General features: G+C 51.1%; 1 protein-coding gene and 1 pseudogene across 1 annotated transcript; one reads left to right on the top strand and one right to left on the bottom strand.

The window, feature by feature from the left end:
- LOC135306046 (zinc finger protein 420-like) overlaps positions 1 to 25,526 on the top strand; it is a 124,888-nt pseudogene that overhangs the window by 59,521 nt on the left and 39,841 nt on the right.
- LOC135305932 (serine/threonine-protein kinase pim-1-like) lies at positions 697 to 3,098 on the bottom strand (the record flags this gene model as incomplete). Its single annotated transcript, XM_064429509.1, has 5 exons — positions 3,038 to 3,098; positions 2,189 to 2,295; positions 2,028 to 2,078; positions 1,457 to 1,823; positions 697 to 809 (listed from the first exon to the last, which is right to left on the bottom strand). Coding segments are annotated over exons 1-5 (699 nt in total), but the record flags the coding sequence as incomplete, so codon positions are not given.

Genomic DNA, 25,526 nt, shown 5'->3' with positions numbered 1-25,526 from the left:
CTTCTCTGGGGGCTCCTTCTCCTTCCCTGGGGTGAGACCAGGCTGTCAGGGCTCTGCCCAGGGCCCCAGCTGTCAGGGAACCAGGACAAGCAAAACCTGCTTGGATGGCAGCCACCAGGGCTGGGCAGAGCAGCTCAGCTCCAGCACAAGGGCTGCATGTTCCCATCCCATGACCCTGGTGCAGTGACACGGGCTGGCTTTCTTTGCTTCTCATTGCCAAGGCATTTGTGCAGTTGTAACTTACCAGGGCCCTGCAGCACAGTGTGCCTGTGGCTCTCTCCCTTCTTCTAGGGCAGATGAATATCCTGCATCCAAGGATGACAGAACACCTCTTCTAATGAGGGTCTGGCCAAGGGGTGCATGGATAAACACCACCCAATCAGATTTTGGCACTCTGGGGAGAAAAACCAGAAACTGCCCGTCAGCTGGAGAAGGCTCCTGTCTGCTTTGCCCCACTATTCCCATGCCCAGGCCATGCTGGATGCGCTCAGAGCTGGGCCTGAACTTTCTTGGTTTTGGGGGAGAGCAGGACATGTGCCACCTCCTCAGCAGCTGCCAGAGCGGGATGCTCCCGAGCCCGCTGCTGTCTCCCAGCACTGGTATTCCCCCCGTGCCCAGAGAAGAGGATTCACCTGGAGAGAGCTGTTGTGGCAGCGAGAGCTGGCCCCAGCTGAAGTTCCAGCCCCTCCTGAAAGGCATCTTCCCGCAGACCATCTCGTGCAGCAGGATGCCCAGGGACCAGATGGTAGCTGGCTCGCCATGGTACCAGCCAAAGCGGGTCCATTCCGGGGGGCTGTATGATGGTGTTCCTGTGGAATACAGATGGAGTTCAGCAGGGGGATGCTGCTGCTCCCAGAGCCTGGCCCCAGCATCCCTGGGCAAGCGGGGGCTGCATCAGTGGCACACAGGGTGACCACTGTCCTCTCACCAGCATCTGGGACTGGTGTACAAACTTGGGATTGCAAAAGAAGCCACTGGTGTGGGAAGGGGACAGTGGAAGCCCTGGCTAGGCCTGACCATGACATGCAAAGGAAATACCCACTGCGTGCTGGGGAAAAACCATGCCCTCATTCTCCCTGCCCGCACTGCCCCAAACATATTATAAAGGCAAGACAAACAGGGCAAGTGGAGCAGTCCAAGCCCTTCCTCTTTCCTGCACACAAACCGGCTGGGACACAGGTTCCGACCTCCCTCTCTGCTACCCCCACCCACGGCTGTTTTTGTCAGGCTGGCTGCCCCAGCCCAGCCCCAATCCTGGGCACAGTGGTGGGCAAAGGCTGCCAGCAGGGCTGGAAGATGGCTCCCCACCCAGCCCTGCTCTAAAGCAACTCAGCTGCAGATTCAGTCCCCTGAGTGGCAGCAAAATGGAGAATTCCCGCTGCCACACCCAGCTTGGGCTGTGAGATCTTGGGCCGTGAGATGCCAGGAGCAGGAGCACAGTCCTGTGTAGGCTCACCTGCAAAGTGAGTGTAGGCTGTCTCTTGCAGGTAGGTGCCACAGCCAAAGTCAATCAATTTGGCCTGCCCGGTGGCCAGGTCAACCAGGATGTTCTCTGGTTTGATGTCGCGGTGCAGGACCCCGCAGCTGGTGCAGTGCCGCACGGCCTCCAGCACCTGGCGGAACAGCTGCCGTGCCACCTCCTCACGCAGGAACCCCCGTGCTTGAATGAAATGCAGGAGGTCCTGAGACTGCTCTGGCCGCTCCAGCACCATCACAATGTCGCTGGGGAGCTCAAGCCATTCCAGCAGTTGGACCACACCGGAGAAGCCACTGGACACCTTGTCCAGCAGCACAACCTCCAGGGGTGCGCTGGTGCCGTCGGGCTGCAGGAGGAGCACGATGCCGTCAGTGGGGCTGATGCCGTGCCGGGCCTGGGCAACCCCTCAGCCAGCCCGGGATGCTCTGCGCCCTGCGCTGGCCCCAGGCCCGCTCCCCCTCGAGATGTCCTGGCGGCTCCCACCCTGCCGGGGCTCGGCTCATCCCCGCCCGGCACGGCCCAGCTTCTCCCACTGTCCTGGCTCACTCACCAGCTCGCTCCAACGCCAGATGCGGTTCCGTGGCACCCTTTTGATGGCCACCTGCAAGCCAAGGGGAGCAGCGGGCTCAGCTCAACGCCCGCCCTGCCCAGCCCCATCCTCCTCCTCCTGCGCCCCCTCCTCCTCCGCCCGCCGCCGGCCCCGCCGCTCACCAGGGCGCCGTCCGAGAGCCGCGTCCCCGACCAGACACTGCCGAATCCTCCACGTCCCAGCAGCGAGCCCAGCCAGTACCGCTCCTGCAGGGCCTCCTGCGCCTTCCCTGCGGGCGGGACGCGGCTGTCAGCGCTCGGCCCGGGGCCAGCAACGGCCCCCGAGCGCCCCTCACCCGCCCCGGCCCGGCCATCCCCCGGCGTTCGCTCTTTGGAACGCGACCCGGGAGCCGCGGGGCCGGGGGCCGCGCTGCCGAGCGGCGGAGCTCGGGCCGGGCAAGCCGCAGCGGAGGCGGCGGGAGCGGCGGGGCCGCGTGTGTCCTCCGCGGGCCCCGGGAGGAGCCGGGGCCGGGGCCGGGCTCGGGGTCGGGGTCGGGGTCGGGATCGGGGTCGGGGTCGGGACTGGACCCTGCGTCGGGGCCGGGGCCGGGGCCGGGGCCGGGCACGGCCCAGGCGGAGCCAAAAGCCGGCGATGCCGCCCCAGCCCCAGGCACTGAACCCCGCCCAGCAGCGCCACCGCCAGCACGGCCAGAGCCGGGCTGGGACCAGACCTCGGTGGGACGGCCGGGGGCGGGCACGGGGCAGCCCCGCCCGGGGCCGGGGGCGGGCCGGGGGCATGGCCCGGCCGGGCACGGGGAGAGGGAGGCGGGGAGAGGAGGGGAGACCGGGAAAGGGAGAGCGGGAGAGGTACGGGGCCGCGGGAGAGGTACGGGGCCGCGGGAGAGGGAGAGGAGAAGAGAATCTAAAGTTTCTTCTCTCGCTGTCTCGCTGCTGCTGCTGCCGCTGCTGCTGCCGCTGCTGCTGCAACTGAAGCTCCGGGGCCGTTTGTCCCCGTGTACGTTTGCCCGTTACCCGCTCCCCCCGCCTCGAGCCCCACGTTCCCCGAGGGCAGCCCCTGAGCCGGACCAAACATGGGAACTTTGCCGAGTTCAGCCAAGAGCCAGAGTCTGGACTCCTGCACAGTGGCTCAGGAATCCCCTCGGTCCCTGCTGTGCATTGTCCCTGCTGAGGGTCAAACACTCTCAGAGCGTGTTCCCTGAATGCAGAATTTGTACCTGACCCAAGCACTGCACTTACCTCTCCAGCACTGATTTCCAAGAAAAACAGGGGAAGCCAAAGTGTGTGCAGGTCATGGTATCTTAAAATGTCTAAAACGTGCCAACTCATGGATCTTAGCGGTGAGATCTGTTTGGAATTAATGGGATGGACAACTAGTGCAAGATGGAAAAGGGGAGCATAAAAATAAATCGAGACAAACGTCTTGAATTGTTTCAATTGTCATTTAATATCTTAAAAGCTCTTTTAGTTTTTCCATAATCTTCTCCTCAGTCCTGTTTGCTTTTTCCAAGAACCTTTCCTGAAGAATGAGGTGCAGCTTCTGTCACCAGGTGTGCCACCAACTGCAGCTTTCCACACTGTGTGTGCAGCACAACTCTTGCAGCAAAGCAGGACAAATATTTGAAGAATTTTGCAGCTTGTTCTTTTCTTTTCCTTGTGGGCTGGACAGTTGTGCCATTGGTAAGGTTTTCATTGTTACTGTTCTACCCTAAGAAAACATGACAGGCTACCAAGAACTCCTGGGGAATGCAAGCCTGACTGAATGCAAAGAAAGAATCTCCAGAGCCTGCAGCCAGAAGTGGAGAGCTGTGTGATCATCATTCCAACACCCCCAAGGACATCTTGAAAGTGATCTAGAAGATGAAAATGGGCTGACAGGGAGTTTGTTTCTGTGCTCACTTCAGATTCTTCTACATCTGAAATCAAACCTACAGTCTCCATCTACATCAAGAGTACAATCAGTTCATGAAAAGCCCCAGAACAATCTGCACCTCTCAGGAGATGACTGAAAGAATCTGAAAAGGAAAAATGCAGGAGAAATGCATTTCTCAGCACTGCAGTATTTGCCTGCCTGAAACACTCCCCCATTTCCTCCCCATCCCTGGATCTGTTGGTGTCAGTTCTGTATTCGGTGGTGCCTCCAGCCCTGAATCCCCTCATCTACAGCCTGAGGAACCAGGAGCTCAAGGCTGCAGTGTGGAGACTGATGACTGGACATAGTAGGAAGCATTGAACTGATTGCCAATTTCTGCAAATCACTTGTAATAAAATCATCTTTTATAGCTCTTTTGGTTTGGTTCTTTGATTTCCCTGTAGTTTGGCTTTTTTAATATTCTCCCTAAAGCTAGATGATTGTTTCTGCCATTTCTGACTTTGTTTCTCTCCACCTTCCCTGTGGCCACAGACTGTGACAATGAGGAGCAGTGTTCCCAGTGACTTTAGAAGACCTAAAGGATCTCCCAGCAGAGTTTTCTGCAGAGATCCCACTATTCTTGCCATCTCTGGAGCAACAGCAGCAATGTCTGTGTGCAGAGCTGGGGGCAGAGCAGTGCTGGCACAGCAGCTGTGCCCAGCAGCAGCAGCAGCACTTGGTGCTGCCAGTGCTGCTGCCGTGGCCCTGCCCCGCTGCCCTGGTGGCCCTGGTGTTGCTGCAGGGCCTGAGTGCTCTCGGGGCCGGGCACAGTCCTGGGGGTGGCAGTGCCGGGGCTGCAGCAGGGACAGGCCATGGGCACTGCTGGGGCAGCGCTGACGCCTCAGGCCAGGCCCTGGGGGCTGCAGGCTCCTTGCCCAGGCTCTCTCAAGAACAAGGCCAGGCCAATGCTCAGCACAGAAAAGCCCCAGGGTGAGCAGCCCCAGGCTGGCCGTGGGCAGGCTGGGGGAAACAGCATGGCTGGGGCTCTGCAAGGGCCCTGGGGGAGACGGGAAGGAGCAGCAGAGCAGGGGCTGATCCATCCCCAGTGCGCTGCACAGCCCAGGGCAGCGTCCCAGAGCATCCTCATGGAGCTGCCAACAACATCCCCCCTCTGCAGCCCTGGCCTCTCCCCCAGCTCACACAGGTGCCCCATCCTTGCAGGCACAGCCACGGCAGCACTGGCTCAGGAGCCCCTGTTTGCATTGCACAGAGCAGGCAGGAGCACCCCCATGCTGCTGCTTGTGGGGACATGAACCTGAGGGAGCACAAATGCCATCAGCCCCTGGGGCCAGCAAGGGCTGGGGGACACCAGGGAAACCACTCCGCATTATTGTGACAAACATTTGAGATCACCAAGTCCAAACTGCACCCTAACACTACCTTGTCTACCCAGAGCATCGTCCAGTTAACCACCGCTCCCTCATGTGCTTTCAACCAAACTTCTCCTCCAGACCCCTTTTTGGCCTTTTTGGCCTTCTCTGGACACGCTCCAGCCCCTCCATGTCCTTCCTAAATTGGGGACCCAGAACTGGACACACTCAAGGTGTGGCCTCACCAGTGCTGAGCACTGGAGAAGAATCACTGCCTTGCTCCTGCTGGCCACACCATTCCTGATCCTGGCTAGGAGCCATTGGCCATCTTGGCCACCTGGGCACACTGCTGCCTCATGTCCAGCCTGCTGTCCATCTGTCCCTGCAGGTCCCTTTCTGCCTGGCTGCTCTCCAGCCACTCTGTCCCCAGCCTGTAGCACTGCAGGGGTTGTTGTGGCCAAAGTGCAGGACCCGGCACTGGGACTTGTTCATCCTCACCTTGCTGGATTTGGGCCCTGGATCCAGCCTGTCCAGCGCCCTCTGCAGAGCCCTCCTACCCTCCAGCAGATCCACACTCACACCCAGCTTGGTGTCATCTGCAAATTTGCTGATGGTGCACTCAATCCCCTCACACAGATCATCAGTGCAGATACTGAAATCCACACTGGCTGGCTCTGATGCCTCAGCCATCCTGTGGGTGCCCTGTGATGGCACTCAAGGTGATCTGTTCCATAACCTTGCCAGGCACCAAGGTCAGGCTGACAGGCCTGGAGTTCCCCAGATCCTCCTTCCAGCCCTTCTTGGGGATGGGCTCACACTGGCACCTCCAGTCCTCTGGGACCTCCCTGCTGATCCAGGACGGATGGTAAATGATGGAGAGCAGCTTGGGGAGATCATCCACCAGCTCCATCATCCCTCTAGGATGGATCCCCTCTGATCCCAGAGACACCTGTGAGCACCTGAGTGGCTCAGCAGGTCTCCAGCTGCTTCCTCCTGGATTCCAGGGGCTGTTCTGCTCCCTGTGCCCATCTACCAGCTCAGGAGAACACTTGTCCTGAGGATGGCCTGTCTTATTGTTGAAAACTGAGGCAAAGAAGGGGTGAAGTACCTCAGCCCATTCTTCATCTTTGGTAATCATATCCCTCACAGTAAGAAATGCAGGTTGTCCTTACCCCTCCTTTTGACATTAATGTACCTATAAAAACATAATAATTAACCTTCACAGAAGTATCCAAGTTAAGTCCTAACTGAGCTTTTACCTCTCTAATTTTCTTTCTGCATGACCTAACAACATCCTTAAACATTTCTTGATTTACCTGCCTCTATGTCCAAAGGTGCTGCACCCTCTTTTTAATCCCTAAAAATATCCTTTTTAATCCCTTTTTAATCCCCCTTTTCCTTGAAAAGCTCCATGCCCAGCCAGGCCAGTCATTTCCCCCTCTGGGTCATCTTTCTGCACAAAGGGGGCAGCCTTCTCTGGCCCCTTCAAGATTTCTTTTTTGAAGTGTTTCCATCCTTCCTGGAACTAGTTGTTTTTAAGGGTTGTTTTTTTAAAAAAATCAATACCTGATTTGGTACTCCCCAAATCTGCATCCTCAACAGGCCAAAGTCTGCCCTCAAAAGTCCAGTGTAGAAGATTTATTGATGCCCCTCCTTCTTTTACAGAATATTTAAAAAGTCAATAATTTCATTGTGACTGTGCCCTAAAGAGCCTCTGACCAGCACTTCTCCCACCAGCCCTTCTCTGTTCATGAACAGCAGGAGACAGAGCTTTCCTTGGGAGTGGGAATTGCAGGAAACCTCCCCAAAGTGCAGCTTGGAAGGTTCAGCCTGCAGCTGAGGAGAAAGCAAAGTCCCTGCCAGGGTGGAATTGTGGTGCTCGAGGTGTGGCAGCGTGAGGCTGGGCCATGGCCGGCTCTGTGTGCCAGGAGCCGGCAACGCTGGGTGCAGGGAGCCCAGGGAGGGCACAGAAACGCTGGCTGAGAAATGCTGGGGCACAGCGAGAGGGGCGAGTGCAGCCGGCCAGGGCACAGGAGCAGCACGCACAGGGGGCACAGCCTGCAGGACAGATGGCCGAGGGCTGGGCAGGGCTGGCAGGGCCACAGGCACCCAGGCCTTTGTGCCCTGGGCTCGGGCAGCGCCTCTGGAGGCCCCACAGCAGGAACTTTCCTGGCAGGGGCTGCACTTTGGCTCTCCCTCGGCCTCCCTGGCCAGGCTGGCAGGGGCTGCAGGTTGATGGCATTTGTCCTTGCTGCCCCTCACATCCCCCTGCCCCACAGAGAGCCCCGAGCCACCCGTGAGGGACAGGCCCTGCTGGCCCAGGCTGGGCTCAGGGCTTGGTCTTTCTGCTTCCCCCAGCCAGCCCAGGCCTTGCTCAGCATTGCAGTTCCCTGCCCAGAGCCTTGGGCTCCCTGCACTCCTGGCCTCAAGGATCTGCTCTCAGCAGTCTCTGGGGAGCCTTTGGCACTCTCTGCCCTCACTGGGGCCCAGCCATGCTCCAAGGCACTTGGAGTTTTGCTGCTGACTCCTTGAGCAGCTTCTTCATCCTTCTCTCAGTGCCTGAGGCTCCTGGACCCAGCCCCAAATCCACCATGGGGCTGATTGAAACACAGAAAGCCCTCAGGAGCTCTTTGTCTCCCTTCAATTGTCCTCCAAGTCTCCAGGGCTTGTGAAGCAGCTTGGAGTCAGTCTGGAGTTCTGTTAAGGGGGGAGATTTCACAGTGCATCGACGGCATGATGTTTGGTTTTAATCACGTGTGTGGGGTTTTATTTTTCAGTTCAGAAAAGAGGTGAAAGAACGATTCCCCAGGTGATCTTGATGCTGAATGTCTCACTAGGAGATCTGGGCATGGAGAGGAACAAGCCCCTTGCACGCTGACCCTGTTTGGACAAGCTGCTCCTCACCCCAGCCTCACCATGTCTGACATCGCCCACCTGGGACTGACATCCCAAAACATAAAAATTATTCATTTTTAAAATAAATAAGATTGATTAATTTATAAAATTATAATTATAGTTTTTAAATTTATATTAGTATTACTGTATATTTCTATTACCTTTGATATTTATGTGAAAAATTGAATACATTTTTAGCAATCAAAAATTATTTGTCATTGGTTTTAAATAAAACAATTCCTTTCATTAAATCACTGACCACTACTGGCCATTTATTTGTCCTTCTTAATGCTAATTAGTGCTATTTTTAGATCTTTTGACATATTTTTTTATTATTTTCATGGACAGGGTAAAAGGGGCCACTTTGGGGTCCCTGGAGACATTTCTGGGGCACATTTGGGGCAGTTTAGGGTCTGGGCAGTGTGATAAACAAGTCCACTGAATTTAAGAATCAAATAATTATCTTTATTATTTTTGCAAGCAAGAATAAGCAAGGACAGCGCTGGGCGGCCCGGAGTCTCCGCTCCACTTTGGCTCACAAAATTCCTATCCCCTGAGTCTTTTATTGCCTTCTTCTCCGGGTTTAGGGATGACGTGATCTGTCTTCTGCGCTTGCTCATTCAGTTGCTATGGGGTCTTTTTCTGCCTTCTGGTGGTCGTGGGATGAAGGCTTAGTCCCCCTTAGTCTTCCTCTTTGTAAACGCTGAGTGAACTTATGCCTTATAAGGCATATCTATACAGAACACTATACACTTTTCTGCAAGCTAAGCAATTCTTACTAGTACTATACACTTTCTGCAAGCTAAGCAATTCTAGTGAGTTTAAGGATTGTTATTACAGCTGCTTCTCATTACTTTCTTTCACAAGGCATAACTTTACAATGGAATTCCCAAAGCACTATAGTAAACCAGCAACCATATGTATCTGCACAAGAAGTTTTTTTGGCTATTTAACTATTCTTTTATATTGTATAGTTATTTAGCTATTGATTTAATTAATGAACAAATGTATTACTACTTATTACAAATCCCCCATTTCTTTTTTTACCAATTTTGTTCATTAAATCTTTCTAGTTCTTTCCTAGCAAGCATTAAATGAGCTGCCACATCAGTTAAGCTATGTGCACTAATTATAGGTTCTAACTTCCTTAGTATCTTCATCATATTCCAATTCATAATGAATAGAACTGCTGACAAAATAAAACCAAGCAGTCAATATCAACAGAACAAAAATGGGATGCCATATACTGTTTAGAACCCCTGTGGCATTAGGAGACAAACCTAAAATGGTATCCCATTGGATGCCACTCTGGAAATGCCAGTGGCTCAGCTGAGAGCTCTGGGAATAACTGACACTGCACTGAGAGGGGCCACAGTCCTGCAAGGGGCTTTCATCAGGAGCAAACAGCAGCCTGGAGGGTGGGCAATGCTGGATCTGTACCACTGCGTGCTCATCCTTCACCTGAATGTGGAGCTGCCCCCAAAGTTGCCATGGATCACTTTTTCTTTTTCTCCTCTTGGGTATATTTTGGAGCAGCTGTTCTATGTGGCTTTTGATGGTGATCCTGTGGGAAGCAGCCATTTGCCTGCTGTGCTATCCTCGCAACTAATACTAACTCCTCATTTCCCATGGTTTTATTTGGCATTTTTTATCTATTTGTTTGATTGATTTGCTGCGTGGCTTTGTTTGTTTGATTGACTGGGTTTTTGTCTGATTTGGTTTGAGTTTTTTTTGGTTTTTCATAAATGACTGGTGAAGTTGGCAAAGCCAAACTCAAGACAATGTAAACCAGGATCAGCTTTCCAGAAATTGCTTTTGGCTGGGTTTAGCTGCATTCCCCAGGCTCAGGATCACTAGTATATTTTCAGGTTTTGCTCTGCATATCAGCCTGCCCAGACTCCGCTTGGTATTTCACAAATGGAGAAGACAATGGACATTGTGCCAAGCTTCCTTCCAAACAGAAAAACCTGGGGCAGCATGACAGAAAAGAAGAAAAATAAATCACCAGTTAGAACAGAACCAGTGTCCCACCATCTTCCTCTCCACTGTTATTAGTTTTGTACATTTAGAGGCAAACCTGGGTCTAAAGCTTGCATCTCTCAGTTCCTGATGCTATTTGCTACCCTGCAGCCTTGACTGGCCATGATGTGACTGAGTGCTGGGCAAGTGGGGCTGGGGATGCTCAGCCTGGACAGAGGAGACACTGGGAGGCCTCACTGTGGCTGTGCAGGACTGGAAGGGTCCCGCAGGAAAGAAGGGGACAGAGTGTTCAGCAGGGCCTGTGCTGACAGGACAAGGGGGGATGGCTTTCAACTGCAGCAGGTTGATTGAAGCTGCATCTAAGGAAGCTGCTCTTTTCCACTGGGGGTGGTGGGGCACTGGCCCAGGCTGTGCACAGAGGCTGTGCATGCCCCATCCTTGGCAACAGGGCTCTGAGCAGCACGCTCTGAGGGAAGACTGCTCAGCTTGGAACAAGATGTTGTTCTTCAGGCCCCTTCCAAGCCAAACCGTTCAGGGACTCCATCATTCCATGGTCTCCACTGTCCACTTCAGATGGAGCCTGGGAACTGTGATGTCACAGCCCACGCTCCAGCTGGAACGTCCAGCGCCCAGCAAAGGGCACAACACAATCCTTGGCCGTTGTGTTTGCACGCTCTTCACCCTGCTCCTGCCCACTCTGCTTGTCACCTTTCCTCAGTCCTTAAAGATCCTTAGTGCCTGGATTTCATCATCCAGCCCTGCAGGATGCTCCCATTTGTCCTGATGAAGGTATGGTGCCATTCCATGGAGGTGGACACCCCCACCTGCCCGGGTGGGCTGGAGCTCTGTGGGCATGGAGTGGGACAGGCAGCCCACTCTGAGCTTTTGCTGCCTCTGCAGGCTGTCCCAGAGGGAGAAGAGGAGATGGAGGTGGATATAGAGATTGATAGAGAGGAGGACATGGAGACGGAGGGAGCAGATACTGGAGAGGAGGAGATGGAGGTGGAGGTGGTTGTGGAAGAGGAGATGGAATTGTATATGGAAGAGTCCATTGAGGACATGGACATTGATTAAAAAGGTGAGGAAGAGGCCATGATCTTGGCATGAAGAGCAATGCCAGCAGCAGGACAGGCAGAGTGGGTCTCCTGCTGCCAGGCTGGGGCTGGGCTGGGTGCTGCCTGCTCAGGGACATTGTACCCAGGGCACTGGATTCTGGTGGCCATCCACAGCCTGTTCTGTGCCTGCTTTGCTCCACACAAGCTCCGTCCCAGACCCATCCAGGCTCAGTCCTGGTAGCAGAGTCCTGCTGCTGGGCCAGCATGTGCCAGCCAGGGGGCACATGCAAGAGCCCTCTGTGCCTGACTGGAGTGACCGTGGCATTTGCTTTTCTTCCAGGTGCGATGGACATCATGGAGAGAGATGCCACCTTTTTGTACATACGTTTTACACTCTGATGTTGACTTTAGGATATAGGTTTTAGGGCTTTTGGTCTTCTGTAAATACGTTTCATATATTTTTTGTTAGATAGGTTCTTATGTATATATGTTCTATCGATTATTGTTGTTACAAATATTCTTGCAATGTAAATATCTTCTGTATTTTTTCTGCTGTTCTTCTGTAATAAACAAATTTTATTTTTCACGCCCCAGTTCTCCTTGCATTTGCTCCAGGCACAGGCAGCATTTTGCAAAGTTGTAGTTTCCACTTGCTCCAGGTTCCCAGGGCTGGAGGTCAGAAGTAGATGAAGGGGAAAAAATCCACAATTAAGACTGTCCAGGACACCCAGAGCCAAAAGAAGCCCAGGGCATCAGGAAAGAGGGAAGCACGTGCTCCAAACAACAGAAATGAAGTGAGAGCTCTGGAGGGAACAAAAGAAAGAGGAAGCCTGAAGAAAGGAAAAAACGTCTCCACACAAGTTGTTTTGCTTTTTTTCATTGAGAGTCTCTTCTATCATGTGGTGGAAACCCAGAAAAATGAAGGTCAGGAGAAGCATGGTTTATTGGGAACATTGCTGCATAGTAGACAATCCTTGTGCAAATCATCCCATGCAGCACTCACATGTTTAATTGCTTCTGTTCCTGGGGATGCAGAGTTCCTTTATTTACTCCAAGCAAGATTTTCTCCCTCCTCCCTGGCAAAGAACAAGCTCCCATCCTGGCAAGCGCTCGCTGCTTTCCTTAACACTCATCACACCCATGCTAAGGAGAGTGGAGCAGGTTAATTTATCACTTGTTGCAAGTTCTAAGTCCTTCTTAGATAAGGACCATGTTCAGCTGAGTGACAGTGAAGCAAAATGGCAAGCCAGGAATACATTGCCCTGCACACAACATCCTCCATTCCCATGGATGGTTTCTCACTGGCACACAGGAGGAAGGAAGGAACCCAAATGCATCATTGTACATCAAGTCATACATGTTGAGGGATGAACAGAACTCACGGGGATATGGAAACCCCCCCTGAAAAGCAGTTCAGAAAAATCCTCAGCTGTTTTGTGCTGGTAGGCATGAAGATGCTCAAGATCTTCCACAGGTGCTCAGCAGGCAGCAGGATTGTGCCTGGATGTCACTCTGGAAATGCCAGTGGCTCAGCTGAGAGCTCTGGCAGTGACTGACGCTGCACTGAGAGGGGCCACAGTCCTGCAAGGGTCTTTCAACAGGAGCAAACAGCAGCCTGGAGGGTGGGCAATGCTGGATCTGTACCACTGCGTGCTCATCCTTCACCTGAATGTGGAGCTGCCCCCAAAGTTGCCATGGATCGCTTTTTCTTTTTCTCCTGTTGGGTATATTTTGGAGCAGCTGTTCTATGTGGCTTTTGATGGTGATCCTGTGGGAAGCAGCCATTTGCCTGCTGTGCTATCCTCTAACAACTATCCTCTAACAACTAATACTAACGCTTCATTTCCTTTGGTTTTATTTGGCGTTTTTTATCTATTTGTTTGATTGGTTTGCTGCATGAGTTTGTTTGTTTGTTTGTTAGATTTATTGATTGGGTTTTTGTCTGATTTGGTTTGAGTTTTTTTTTGGTTTTTCATAAATGACTGGTGAAGTTGGCAAAGCCAAACTCAAGATAATGTAAACCAGGATCAGCTTTCCAGAAATTGCTTTTGGCTGGGTTTAGCTGCATCCCACAGGCTCAGGATCACTAGTGTATTTTCAGGTTTTGCTCTGCATATCAGCCTGCCCAGACTCCACTTAGAGTTTCACAAATGGAGAAGACAATGGACATTGTGCCAAGCTTCCTTTCAAACAGAAAAACCTGGGGCAGCATGACAGAAAAAAAGAAAAATAAATCACCAGTTAGAACAGAACCAGTGTCCCACCATCTTCCATCTTCCCCTCCACTGTTATTAATTTTGTACATTTAGAGGCAAACCTGGGTCTAAAGCTTGCATCTCTCAGTTCCTGATGCTATTTGCTACCCTGCAGCCTTGACTGGCCCTCATGTGACTGACTACTGGGCAAGTGGGGCTGGGGATGCTCAGCCTGGAGAGAGGAGACACTGGGTGGCCTCACTGTGGCTCTGCAGGACTGGAAGGGTCCCACAGGAAAGAAGGGGACAGAGTGTTCAGCAGGGCCTGTGGTGACAGGACAAGTGGGGATGGCTTTCAACTGCAGCAGGTTGATTGAAGCTGCATCTAGGGAAGCTGCTCTTTTCCACTGGGGGTGGTGGGGCACTGGCCCAGGCTGTGCACAGAGGCTGTGCATGCCCCATCCTTGGCAACAGGTCCCTGAGCAGCACGCTCTGGGGGAAGATTGCTCAGCTGGGAACAAGATGTTGTTCTTCAGGCTCCCTTGCAAGCCCAACCGTTCAGGGACTCCATCATTCCACGGTCTCCACTGTCCACTTCAGATGGATCCTGGGAACTGTGATGTCACAGCCCACGCTCCGGCTGGAACGTCCAGCGCCCAGCAAAGGGCACAACACAACCCTTGGCCGCTGTGTTGACACGCTCTGCACCTTGCTCCTGCCCTCGCCTTTCACTCTTCTTATCCCCCTGATAGCCTGATCACTCCTGACAGCTCCTGAGTGCCTGGATTTCATCATCCAGCCCTGCAGGATGCTCCCCTTTGTTCTGGGGAAGGTACGGTGCCATTCCATGGAGGTGGACACCCCACACCTGCCCGGGTGGGCTGGAGCTCTGTGGGCATGGAGTGGGACAGGGACCCCACTCTGAGGTTTTGCTGCCTCTGCAGGCTGTCCCAGACAGAGAGGAGGAGATGGAGGTGGATACAAAGATTGATATGGAGGAGGACATGGAAATAGACGGAGAAGACCCTGGAGAGGAAGAGATGGATGTGGATGTGGATGAGGAAGAAGAGATGGAATTGGATATGGAAGAGTCCATTGAGGACATGGACATTGATTAAGAAGGTGAGGAAGAGGCCATGATCTTGGCATGAAGAGCAATGCCAGCAGCAGGACAGGCAGAGTGGGTCTCCTGCTGCCAGGCTGGGGCTGGGCTGGGTGCTCCCTGCTTAGGGACATTGTACCCAGGGCACTGGATTCTGGTGGACATCCACAGCCTGTCCTGTGCCTGCTTTGCTCCACACAAGCTCCATGCCAGACCCAGCCAGGCTCAGTTCTGGTAGCAGAGTCCTGCTGCTGGGCCAGCATGTGCCAGCCTGGGGGCACATGCAAGAGCCCTCTGTGCCTGACTGGAATGACCGTGCCATTTGCTTTTCTTCCAGGTGCGATGGACAGCACAGACAGAGACACCACCCTTTTGTATATATGTTCTACAGTTTGTTATTGTTCTTTAGAATGTAGATTGTAGGGCTATTTTTGACATCTGTAAATACATAGTGTTGTTAGGTAGGTTTTGTTAGGTAGGTTTTTATGTATATATGTTCTATCGATTGTTGTTGTTACAAATATTCTTACAATGTAAATGTATTCTGCATTTTTCCTGCTGTTCTTCTGTAATAAAAAAATTTTACTTTTCACACCCCAGTTCTCCTTGCATTTGCTTCAGGCACAGGCAGCATTTTGCAAAGTTGTAGTTTCCACTTGCTCCAGGTTCCCAGGGCTGGATGTCCCTGGCACAGCCTCCCCAGGAGTGGGGGTCCCTGTGCACAGAGGGCTCCCACTGACAGAGGTGAGCCTCTCCTTGCAGTTTCTCTGGACACACTTGGGAGCTGTAGGGGCAAAGCCCAGTGTGCCCTGGCCCATGGATCCCATGTTGGAGCAGGGCTGAGCCTGGTGCTCCTGCAGAGCCTCAGCCATGGCTCTTCCCTGGGCAGCCCCAGGGCTAAGGAGAGAGCACTGGGCTGTGGGCAAGCCCTGCTCCTGGGCACCCTGAGGGGCTGGAGCCAGCCTGGAGGGAGCCTCAGCCCTACATGGACCAAGATTTCCTTTGGAAACCCCCTCTCTCCCCAGACTCCTCTGAGCACAACAAGAATTGATCCTCCTAGTTCAAGGTGTGACCTTCATTGGCACAAATGTGTCCCTTGCACTTTCTACCACAGCAAATGTCAGTTCTTGTAATCCCTGTTCTGCACACTCTGCTCAGGCAGCAAAACATCTGAACCTGAGGGAACATCTTGAATTAGCACCAACCTGCAGAGAGCTCCAGGGGGAGAACCTACCCCCAAGCACCCTGAGAAATACTTGACACTGATAGTCTGGGGCAGAGCTGAAACTAAAGTATTTTAATGCCAAGAGAGAGGATTATTTTATTGCTGAATTCATTCTGCAAGAACAAGAATGGAAGCTTTTGGTCTCCTCACCTGCCACAGATGTGTATTGTCAAGGTTTGCTTCTGGCTTATGACTGATTTTGATGAATCTGTTCAGAAATCTGATGCTGTTCCTGGCTAAGGTGCAGAGATGATATTTCAGAGCCAGATGAGCTCAGCACATCTTGTGCAATGCAAAATTTCCAGACCCAGACATTCAGGCCATGCAAACTGATGCTTTTTCATCTCTGTGCAAAGATCAGTATTAGGACATCCCTGATGTACCACACACTTCTCAGAGCTGTCCCTTTCATCCAGCTCTCCCCAGTCACTTCACAGACTTCACTCCAAGCAGTTTCTGATAGAGCTCAGTAGCACATGGGATTTAATCCTGGTTTTTCTTCATCTTCTCCAGAGCTGTCTCCAGACACGGTGTGTGGGCACTGTCTGACAGCAGCAGCATTAACCTGTCACCTCCCTGACACTGAGGTTCATGTCACAACTTTTCATCAAAAGCAGCAAATCAATGATTCCCACTGGGTCCCACACAGCTCCATGGGGAGTTTGTGTGGCTGCAGTTCCAGCACCAGCCCTGGTGCTCAGAATTTCAGGAGGAGATACAGAAGGAATCAGCCATTCATAGAGAACAACATGAGTTTGCAGGGCCCAGATCCCCACAACAGAGTCCCCAGACTCTGCATTTACACTTTGGCCTCTGTGCCTTACTTTTCCTCTCACTAAAGTCCTGACAGTTTATCTCATGCTCAGGTTCCCAAGAAGATAATTCAAAGCAGCTTTAGGAGCAGGGATAGATGTTGGGAACTGTCCCAAGGCTCAACAAAATTTCTCTCCTCAGGCCTGACAATTCCAGCTAAGGAGAGAGGAATAGCCTGCATGAAAGAGGTGTGAAATCAAAGCAGTAATCAAATTGAGGTATAATGAGAGCAGCTGAAGAGGTTTTCAGTGTTCAGAACAAGATTAGCAGCTCCAGGCACAGGAGGGATGTGACATTTTCCCCGCTGTAACAACTCTGTCATCTCAATTGCATCTCAAATCCTCCTCCCCAGCTCTGGGACCTGTTCAGCCACAAACGTGGTGCTGAATTTTTAAAGCAAAGTGGAAGCTGGTCAGAGAGGTGGTTTGCAAATAAAAATCACAGAGGGCAGTTTGGAAGCACCAGCTGGAGCAGAGAGAGGCAGAGCCTGGCCCTGGGGGGCAGCACAGCCACACAACACATGCCTGAAACTCTAAGAAATTAAAGAACTTGCCACTGGTTTTCCCTCAGGAGCTACAGAAGGTGCTTTATGGAATCCCTGCCTCCTTCACACTGCACCAGCATGCAGGAGAGCGCAAGGATGAAGATTACAGCACCTGCTGCTGCTGCTTCCATCTCCTGACTCAAATCTCCCCAAAATCTGTCACTATTGGGCCTTTCCAAAGTCTCAGATTCACTTGGTCCTTGCAGGATTTTGGTTCTGAGGAGCATGAAGGGAGATAAAGGCACTTGCAGACACCAGAGATGCAGTTGGTGCCTGAGGTGCATTTCACTGCCCAGGTTATGTCTCTAAAACCATCAAAACAGCCCCTTTGACAGCACCAAGCCAAGAACAGAACTCCAGGGTCTGCACATGGTTGGAAATGTCATTGTTTAATATTCCTCTCCCAGTCTCTCATTTCATGGTGCCATTGCAGGGGTTAATCCCATCACTCAGCAGCAAGTCTTGGCAATCAGCTTCAGATGGATTTTTAGTGCTGAGCAAATAAGAGGCAATTTTACTTTGTCTCCAATTAATGAAATTTCGGCTAAATCAGATGAACTCTGTGTTCTGAGGCTGGCCAGGCACTAACCACTGCCAGGTCCCCAAGCCTGGATGTCAAACTGCTCTAATATTGAACAGTTCAATTTATTTGGCTTTGTGTACAAGATTATTCTCTCTCAAAAGAATTGGGATCCATAGAATTGCATTTCCAAGCACTAAACTCAGACCAGCTACAAAGAGCACAAGAGACAAGAAAAGAAATAGAGATTTCTAGGGAGATGGAAATTGAATGCTGAGTTTTGCCCACTATAGAGTTCCATAAATTATCACCTGCCAGTTCCTTGCCTTCACTTGTGTGGCCACCACTGAATACACTCACAGATAAGAAAATGTTTGTCCTCCTGAAAACTGGGACTAGAAGTAGAAAAAGGCTCAGATATCGGAATTAAAAGACAACATAATGAAAAGAGCTGTCTTATAATAGCAAGATATGATGGACAGCAGGAATGGCTGAAGCCAGCAGAGATAAGTGCACAAACTGTTCATGCTACAAAGACTTCCAACAAAACCTCCAATAACCCAAAAGCAATGTTTTGTCTGGCAGAGCTGATAGGAACCCTGTGCATTTAATTCAGTCATTGACAGCAAATGGAGATCAGCTTGAAGCCCATTTGCTCCACTACTACTTATTTTTTTTCACCCAGCAAATGAAATTACATCTACTCTTTGGGAAGAAATTACTGCTTTGAGAGGTTCAAGGCAAAGAGTTTCTTCCCATACCCACTCATAATCAGTCACCAAGAGAAATATTTTCTAAAAAGGTCTCTTCAAAATTTTGGAGTGACTTTCAACATAAATAACTTGGCCATTTTGCTCAAAATGATAAGGGAATTGAATTGGGCTCCCTCAGCTTAAAAAGAAGTGTTTCTTCCTAGTTCTTCACAAAGAGGAACAAAACACTTTGTTGCAGAAAACTGAAGGGAGGAAGAGGTTCCTTTCCCCTGAGCTGCACAATAGGAGACAATTTTGTCACCAAGAGGGAATAAAACCCAGCCAATTTCCAGTTTTTTTGTGTAAGGGAAAAGCTCTGAGGATCACAGCTGTGGGAGACACAGAGAGGGAGGAGCAGGGATCTGCTGGGGGTTTTGGGGTGGGGGACAGATTAAAGAAGTGTTCAAGCAAAACCTGTGAGAGCTCAAGACTCCATCCCTCAGAGGAGAAACTCAGTTTGACCCAAATGCCATTCAAATCCAGTAAACATTGAGGCATTTCCCAAAACTCTGCTGGGCCATCAGGTACCCCCCAAATCACTCTGTGGGACCAGGCCAGCAGGTCCCTGGCACAGGACAGAGATGCTCCCCTGGGAAGCCGCCTGCATGGCCCATGGGACTCAAGATCTACTTCTGAAGACCCCAACATCCAAAAACCTTGACACTCAAAGCCTTTAATTTGGGGTTTCACTTCTCCACTTGTCTGTTGCCACTAGGCAGCTGCTCCAGTTCGACACCCTTCTGATGGGTACAAATGTTCTCCTAATTTCCAGCCTAAACAGGAAGTTACTTCCATTCATTCTTCTGTAAGTATGGGGAGCTTGTACCTGATTTGCTCTTCCTCTCCTAGTGTGCATTTGTGCAGATGAAATGCCAAAGCCAGGCACATTTCCTTGTTTAAATCATGTCATTTATTTCATTCCCATATAGTTGCACGGATTTAGCACTGGCTCAATACTCAGAATGTTGACAGCACAAAGTCCTGTTCTCACACCAACTCCTCCAAGTTTTGGACCAATTCTGCAAAGAAGGAAATACAGCAAAGAAATTCCAAACAGGGGCCTTAATAAAGATAATAAAATGCCACATGCCTATGTTTGCTGCAGGGAAGAACAGTGCTATTTATTAAATCATTACAAACAATTAAAGCAGCAGAGGGGAGGAAGACAGTGCTATGGTTGGCAGCTCCCCAGTCCTCTGCCCCTGGCATGAATTTCATAAAGCACAAATCTCCCAGCAGAAATCCCTCAGCAATTGATTTCCTCCTCGTGGAACACAGCAGGCACACACCCTGGCTTTCCTGGCCAGAAAAGAAGAATTTGCCTCGACGTTTTTCCCAGGCACGCAGCTGTGATGTTAAATCACCCTCCCTGCCCTGCCAGGAGATTCCTGAAGTGACAACTTTCTGTAGGGTGACAACCCTCTGGAGAGGCACAGAGAGCTTTGTGTCAGTGTAAGGCACCCCCACAAGGGCACATCCCTCATTCAGGCTCCATCTTTGTTCACAAGCAGCTCCTAGCAGAAAATTCGCAGTGATTGCATTTCCCCAGAACAGGTAATTTCAAGCACATTTTTCTCTTGAGCTGTTCTGCCTTTCACAAAAGCAGCCTGCCAGGGATTGCTTTGGAGCATCAGGAAACATAGCAACACCCAACAGCCAAGACCATCCAAAGCCACTTATCAGCTCATCCCCACATCTTCTGGACTCACTTGAATGCCCGGGAGAGTCTGAAAAGCCAACTGTTTTCCAAGAAGCTTGTTGTTTGTTGTGCAATTGAAAGGTAAATGACAGGGACAACCAGTCCCACACAGGCGCCTCAGGCAGGGGAAGGAGCAGGAGGGATCCATCCCTAATTGGCAGAGGTGCAGCTCAAGTGATGCTCGTTCACTGTTTGGGCTGCTTTTGTTGCTTTTACATTAACAACGCATCTCCACACCACAACTGTTCTCCCTCCCTGCAGCCACAGGAAAACAATTCACTGCTCTCTCACCTCTTTCTTGCCTCTGCCTGAAATAATTTTTTCCCTCATACAACCAGCAAAACAGGGTTTGTTTTCATGCTGGAAATCAGTCCACAAACTCTTGACTGATTTCAATAAGGAGAACATCACTACAAACCACCCATTACTCAGATGCCCCAAGGCAGCAAGGGAGGGAAATTTGACAACAGAGGTGGCAACACCAGCCGTGGCTAACAGCATCACATTCTGCCTCTCTCACGGATGCTTTTCTTTCCAGTCCAGAAAATTCCCTGTCCTTTTTAGGGCTGTAGAAGGCTGCTGCCTGCCCCAAAAAATGAGGAGCAAATCAAGCAGGAATGCTGCAGAACACCTCTGTTCCTATGATAGTATTCTGCTGAACCCATAAATCTGCAGAAGAATGGGCACTGCCAACTTCTGATTGCAGAGGAAGGAGTTCATCACATCTTTACTGTAAATTAGCATATATCAGAGATGGAGAATTGATTGCCAAGTAACCTGCAGAGACACAAAACTGTTCTGCAGTTTTCTAGGACTCACTCAGCAGTACAAAAAGGTTATTGATGCAGTTGGGGAGTGTTTCTGTACAGCATGTGCACCTTCTGACATCCCAGGTGGGGAAAAATTTACTTAACATTTGCAAGGAGAAAGTAATTCTTGTTATTAAAAAAAAGAAAAAATGAGAAAATAAATAGAAAATCAAATTCATGGCAAAGAGCCTCATTAAGAGTTTGCAGAGTTTGGTGAAAACAGGTTATTTACAAGGAAATAATTTCCATCTGCCTTCAAGTGGAGTTGTGCAGCAGGTGGAGATGGAGATGTCTCAGGCACTGTGTTCCTTACTGACAAAATGGCACTGATATTACCAAGTATTAGAAGTGAAAAACTTCAGTGATAATGCAGCCCTCCAACACAAAACACCTTCTCCCATGCAGTCAGCACTTGTCTGAAATCATTCCCCTTGGCAGGAGACCCTGCATGGCCTGGTGAGTTCTACACTTCAGAAATTATTCCCTGTGGAAAACACAGAGGTGTACCTTTATGTCTTGGCTTTTTCTGCATCTCCTCCACAAGCATGCAAAACTTCTTTTTGGTGTGGTTATCTATAGTTTCCACCAATATGATTTCTGATGGGAGCTTTATTTACCCAGCATGCTGTGAAAGCCCCAGTCAAAGACCTCACAGCTTCACTCCGCAGGGAATTAAATTTGGGGCTTTGCTTTGGGGCTCAAATTAGATTTTAAAGAGAGAAGAGCCAGGATTTCCTGACTGTCACTGCTCTTGGGGCTGTTTCTGGGACCCACACTGAATCCAGTCCCTCCCTCACTTGCTCAAGCTTCCCCACTATGGCCATGAGCATGGGGTGCTGATGAGCAGAGAGCAGCAGCCATAAACCTCATCTTGCAGTAATCCCTTCCCTTTTCCTTTTATCTTTTGCATTTTAAATTATGAGTTTTAGAGCACACCATTTCCTACTCAATTCACCTGAGTTATGCAACTTACATTTTTCTCCATCACACTGACATAACCAGCACAGCTCATGCTCTTAGCACTGAATTTTCATGAGCACATACATGGCCACAATAATTATGATGTCCTATTTAAGTAGGTCAGGCTGGTTTTAATTGTAAAACAGAGCTGTAATAAATTATTGCAGTTCAAAGCCAGAAGCAAGTTTCACTAAGCTCAAATCAGGCCTTCTGCTTTTCCCTCTTTTCCTTACAATAGTTGATGGTGTTGTAAACTTGGTACTCCACAATGTCTGCTGGCCAAAAGAGCGTGCAGAAAGGTGCCAGCTCTGTGTAATTGCAAAGGAAAACGTTGTTCCAGAAAACAGATTTCATCTGTTTTGTTGGTTTGGGCTTTTTTACAATGAACATACACAAAATATTAGACCATTTCTCTAAAACATGATATTAAGGTGAAGATGAGTCATTTCACTGTCATAACACAAAAGGGAGGGGAAACGAGAGTGAAGAAAGCAGTAAATTCATTCAGCAGCAATTTGCACTCCATAACCCTCTGGTGCTGAGGCTTTTAGGCCAGAGGAGCTCTGCTATTTAAGCAGACAAGGCAACACATTAAGCTGTTGCTTAGAGATATTGGAATATATTGCACAGAGCCTGCTCCCCAGTGAGATCTATGGAGGGCTCCAGGCTGTTTTTCCAAGGATGCATTATAGCCTTGTTGCAGTGCTGCTGTTTGTAGAGACTCCGCTTTTCCAAGCAGCTCAACCAATGACAGAAGGGTGACTTTTCACAAGTGGAAGTTCAGATGGCATTAAAAAAGTCCAAGTGAATACTCATCTCACTTGGATGTGGCACGTACTGAGGGCTCTTAGCAGCTGTGTTACAACCAGCTTAATAGCAGCTCAATAATGTATATTCCTGCATTCCAGGACTGCTGATGGATCACAGCACTGCAGGCACAGGAAGGACAGTAATCCAGAGAAGAGCTGATTCCTACCTGCTGACTCACGCTAACTTTGGGCTAAAACATCCTTTTATTTTGGTTTTGCTCTCATCCTTTCAAACTAGGATTCCTCCTTATGTCTTAGTCTTCAGCTGTGCTGGGGAACCTCCTTGCACACGCTCTGGGCACATCTGATCAAGGCAACCAGCAGGAAACAGAACCCTGTTAACAAATCCGTGGTCAAGAGAACTCCAAAAGGAAGCAATTAGCTGTGCCCCAGAGTACTGCAGCACCAGGTCCTGTCACATCCAGGGCTTTTTCCTCACAGGTCCTACAGGCAAATTACACAAAATCTGTCACTCATGTGGGCTGATGGAAGAACTCTGACAGAGAGAAGCAGAAAAGCCCCAAGTCCAGAGGACCAATCGACCCATAGATTGATGCAGCAGATTAGCTTTTCCTGCTTCCAGAGTTAAGGAGGATGAGGCAGCAGCATTTCTGGTAGATTCAGAGCCATAGAACAGTTTTTTCCCACTTGTGGCAGCACTGACACAAGGGAAGGCACAGGCCACTGCCCTGAGCCCCTCACATGACACCAAGGTGATCAGCAGCACTGGAGAAGGGGAAAGTCCCCTTCCAGAAACCTCCCTCTTCCAAAGGGAGGTTCACACTCACTTCCACCTCTGGAGAAAAGCAGGAGAAAATGCTGGAGAATAAAAGTATCCTGGAATGGAAGCAGATTTTAATTTCTCTCTGGAGCATGGCTGCTTGAAGCCAGACCAGAAGGGAGTGGGAGAGGAAATGAGGGTATTTAAAGCAGCATTCCCTCTGCACTCAAAATTCTCACAGATATGTATGAATTGCAGCAGGACTGGCACCATATCCTGGCTCCACTGTCACCAGTATCTACCAGAGCTCCCTTAATTAACACATCTGACAGCACAGCTCCTGCTGGGAGCCAGGCAGCCTCTTGCACCTCGCCCACCAAGGCTGGTGGCACCTCTGGGTGGCCCCAGCCAGCACCACGGGGCTGGGAAAGGTGTGGTAGAAGAGCCAGGGTCTCCAAAAACTTCTGGGAATGATGACTAACCCATTGCAGGAGCCTCCCAAACTCTTTCCTGGCTGGCAGGAAGCAAACAGCTTCAGTCAGCCACCCACCAGCTCCTGGTGCTAACAGCTTTTATTCCCCATCACATCTGGTCTGAGGAAATTGCTAACATGGCGTTTGTGTAGACTGCTCCTCTGCAGAGAGAGACAGAGCAGTTATTAAAAACAAATCCAACAAGGTGAGGTTGAACAAGTCCAAGTGCCGGGTCCTGCACTTTGGCCACAACAACCCCTGCAGCACTACAGGCTGGGGACAGAGTGGCTGGACAGCAGCCAGACAGAAAGGGACCTGCAGGGACTGATGGACAGCAGGCTGGACATGAGGCAGCAGTGTGCCCAGGTGGGCAAGAAGGCCAATGGCTCCTGGCCTGGATCAGGAATGGTGTGGCCAGCAGGAACAGGGCAGTGATTCTTCCCCTGTGCCTGGTTCTGGTGAGGCCACACCTTGAGTGCTGTGTCCAGTTCTGGACCCAAAATTTAGGAAGGACATGGAGGGGCTGGAGTGTGTCCAGAGAAGGACAACAAGGCTTGGGAGGGGTCTGAAGCACAAGTCCTGAGAGGAGTGGCTGGGGCTGTTTATACTGGAGAAGAGGAGGCTCAGGGAGACAAGGCAGTGTCAGGGAACAGGTTGGACTTGATGATACCCAAGGTCTTTTCCAACCTTGCTGATTCTGGGATTCTCTGAAACCACCCTTGGAACATTTGCAGGATGAGCCCTGGGACTCCTCTTCAGAAGCTCCAGCAGCCCAGTTCCCTCAGCTTCTCCTGCCAGCCCCAAAGCCCATCCTGTCAGTCCTGCAGAGCCTCTGCAGCTCCTCCTCATTGCCCAGAACAGGGAGCCCCACAGGCAGACACAGCAGCCCAGATGTGCCCCCCTGGCCTGGGCTGCCTCTGGCAAGGGACCAGCACCAGGCACTGCAGGAGCATGCAGACAATTCCTGCAGCACTTGGAGGATGATCCTGCTCCCCAAGGGACATTCCCATGGTGCCAAGTCAGGAACTGGAATGGGGAGTGGGGCCAGAGAGGAAAGGGCAAACAGGGATGGGCTGTTTGCAGGGGAGGGAACAGGGCTGGGCAAGAGGAAGAAATTTGTAACAGGAAGAGTAAAGAAAGCAAAGGTGAAGCAAAGGAAATGCTTGGGGCAGTTTCAGGGTGGCTGTCAGGCAGCCCTGGCTCTGAGTAACAGTGTCTGCAGTGGCAGAGGAAACTCCCAGCTGATGGGAACAAACTTTCTGGCTGATTGCAGAGGCCAGGACAAAGCTGAGTGGTTTCCCTGGTGTCCCCCAGCCCTTGCTGGCCCCAGGGGCTGATGGCATTTGTGCTCCCTCAGGTTCATGTCCCCACAAGCAACAGCATGGGGGAGCTCCCGCCTGCTCTGTGCAATGCAAACAGGGGCTCCTGAGCCAGTGCTGCTGTGGCTGTGCCTGCAAGGATGCGGCACCTGTGTGAGCTGGGGGAGAGGCCAGGGCTGCAGAGGGGGGATGTTGTTGGCAGCTCCATCAGGACGCTCTGGGACGCTGCCCTGGGCTGTGCAGCACACTGGGGATGGATCAGCCCCTGCTCTGGTGCTCCTTCCCGTCTCCCCCAGGGCCCTTGCAGAGCCCCAGCCATGCTGTTTGCCCCCAGCCTGCCCACGGCCAGCCTGGGGCTGCTCACCCTGGGGCTTTTCTGTGCTGAGCATTGGCCTGGCCGTGTTCTTGAGA

This window comes from Passer domesticus, chromosome 8, assembly GCF_036417665.1.
Source record: "Passer domesticus isolate bPasDom1 chromosome 8, bPasDom1.hap1, whole genome shotgun sequence".
In the NCBI taxonomy this organism is placed as follows: Eukaryota; Metazoa; Chordata; class Aves; order Passeriformes; family Passeridae; genus Passer; species Passer domesticus.
The sequence above is the reverse complement of the archived record's forward strand: the minus strand, read 5'-3'. Positions and strand labels throughout refer to the sequence as shown.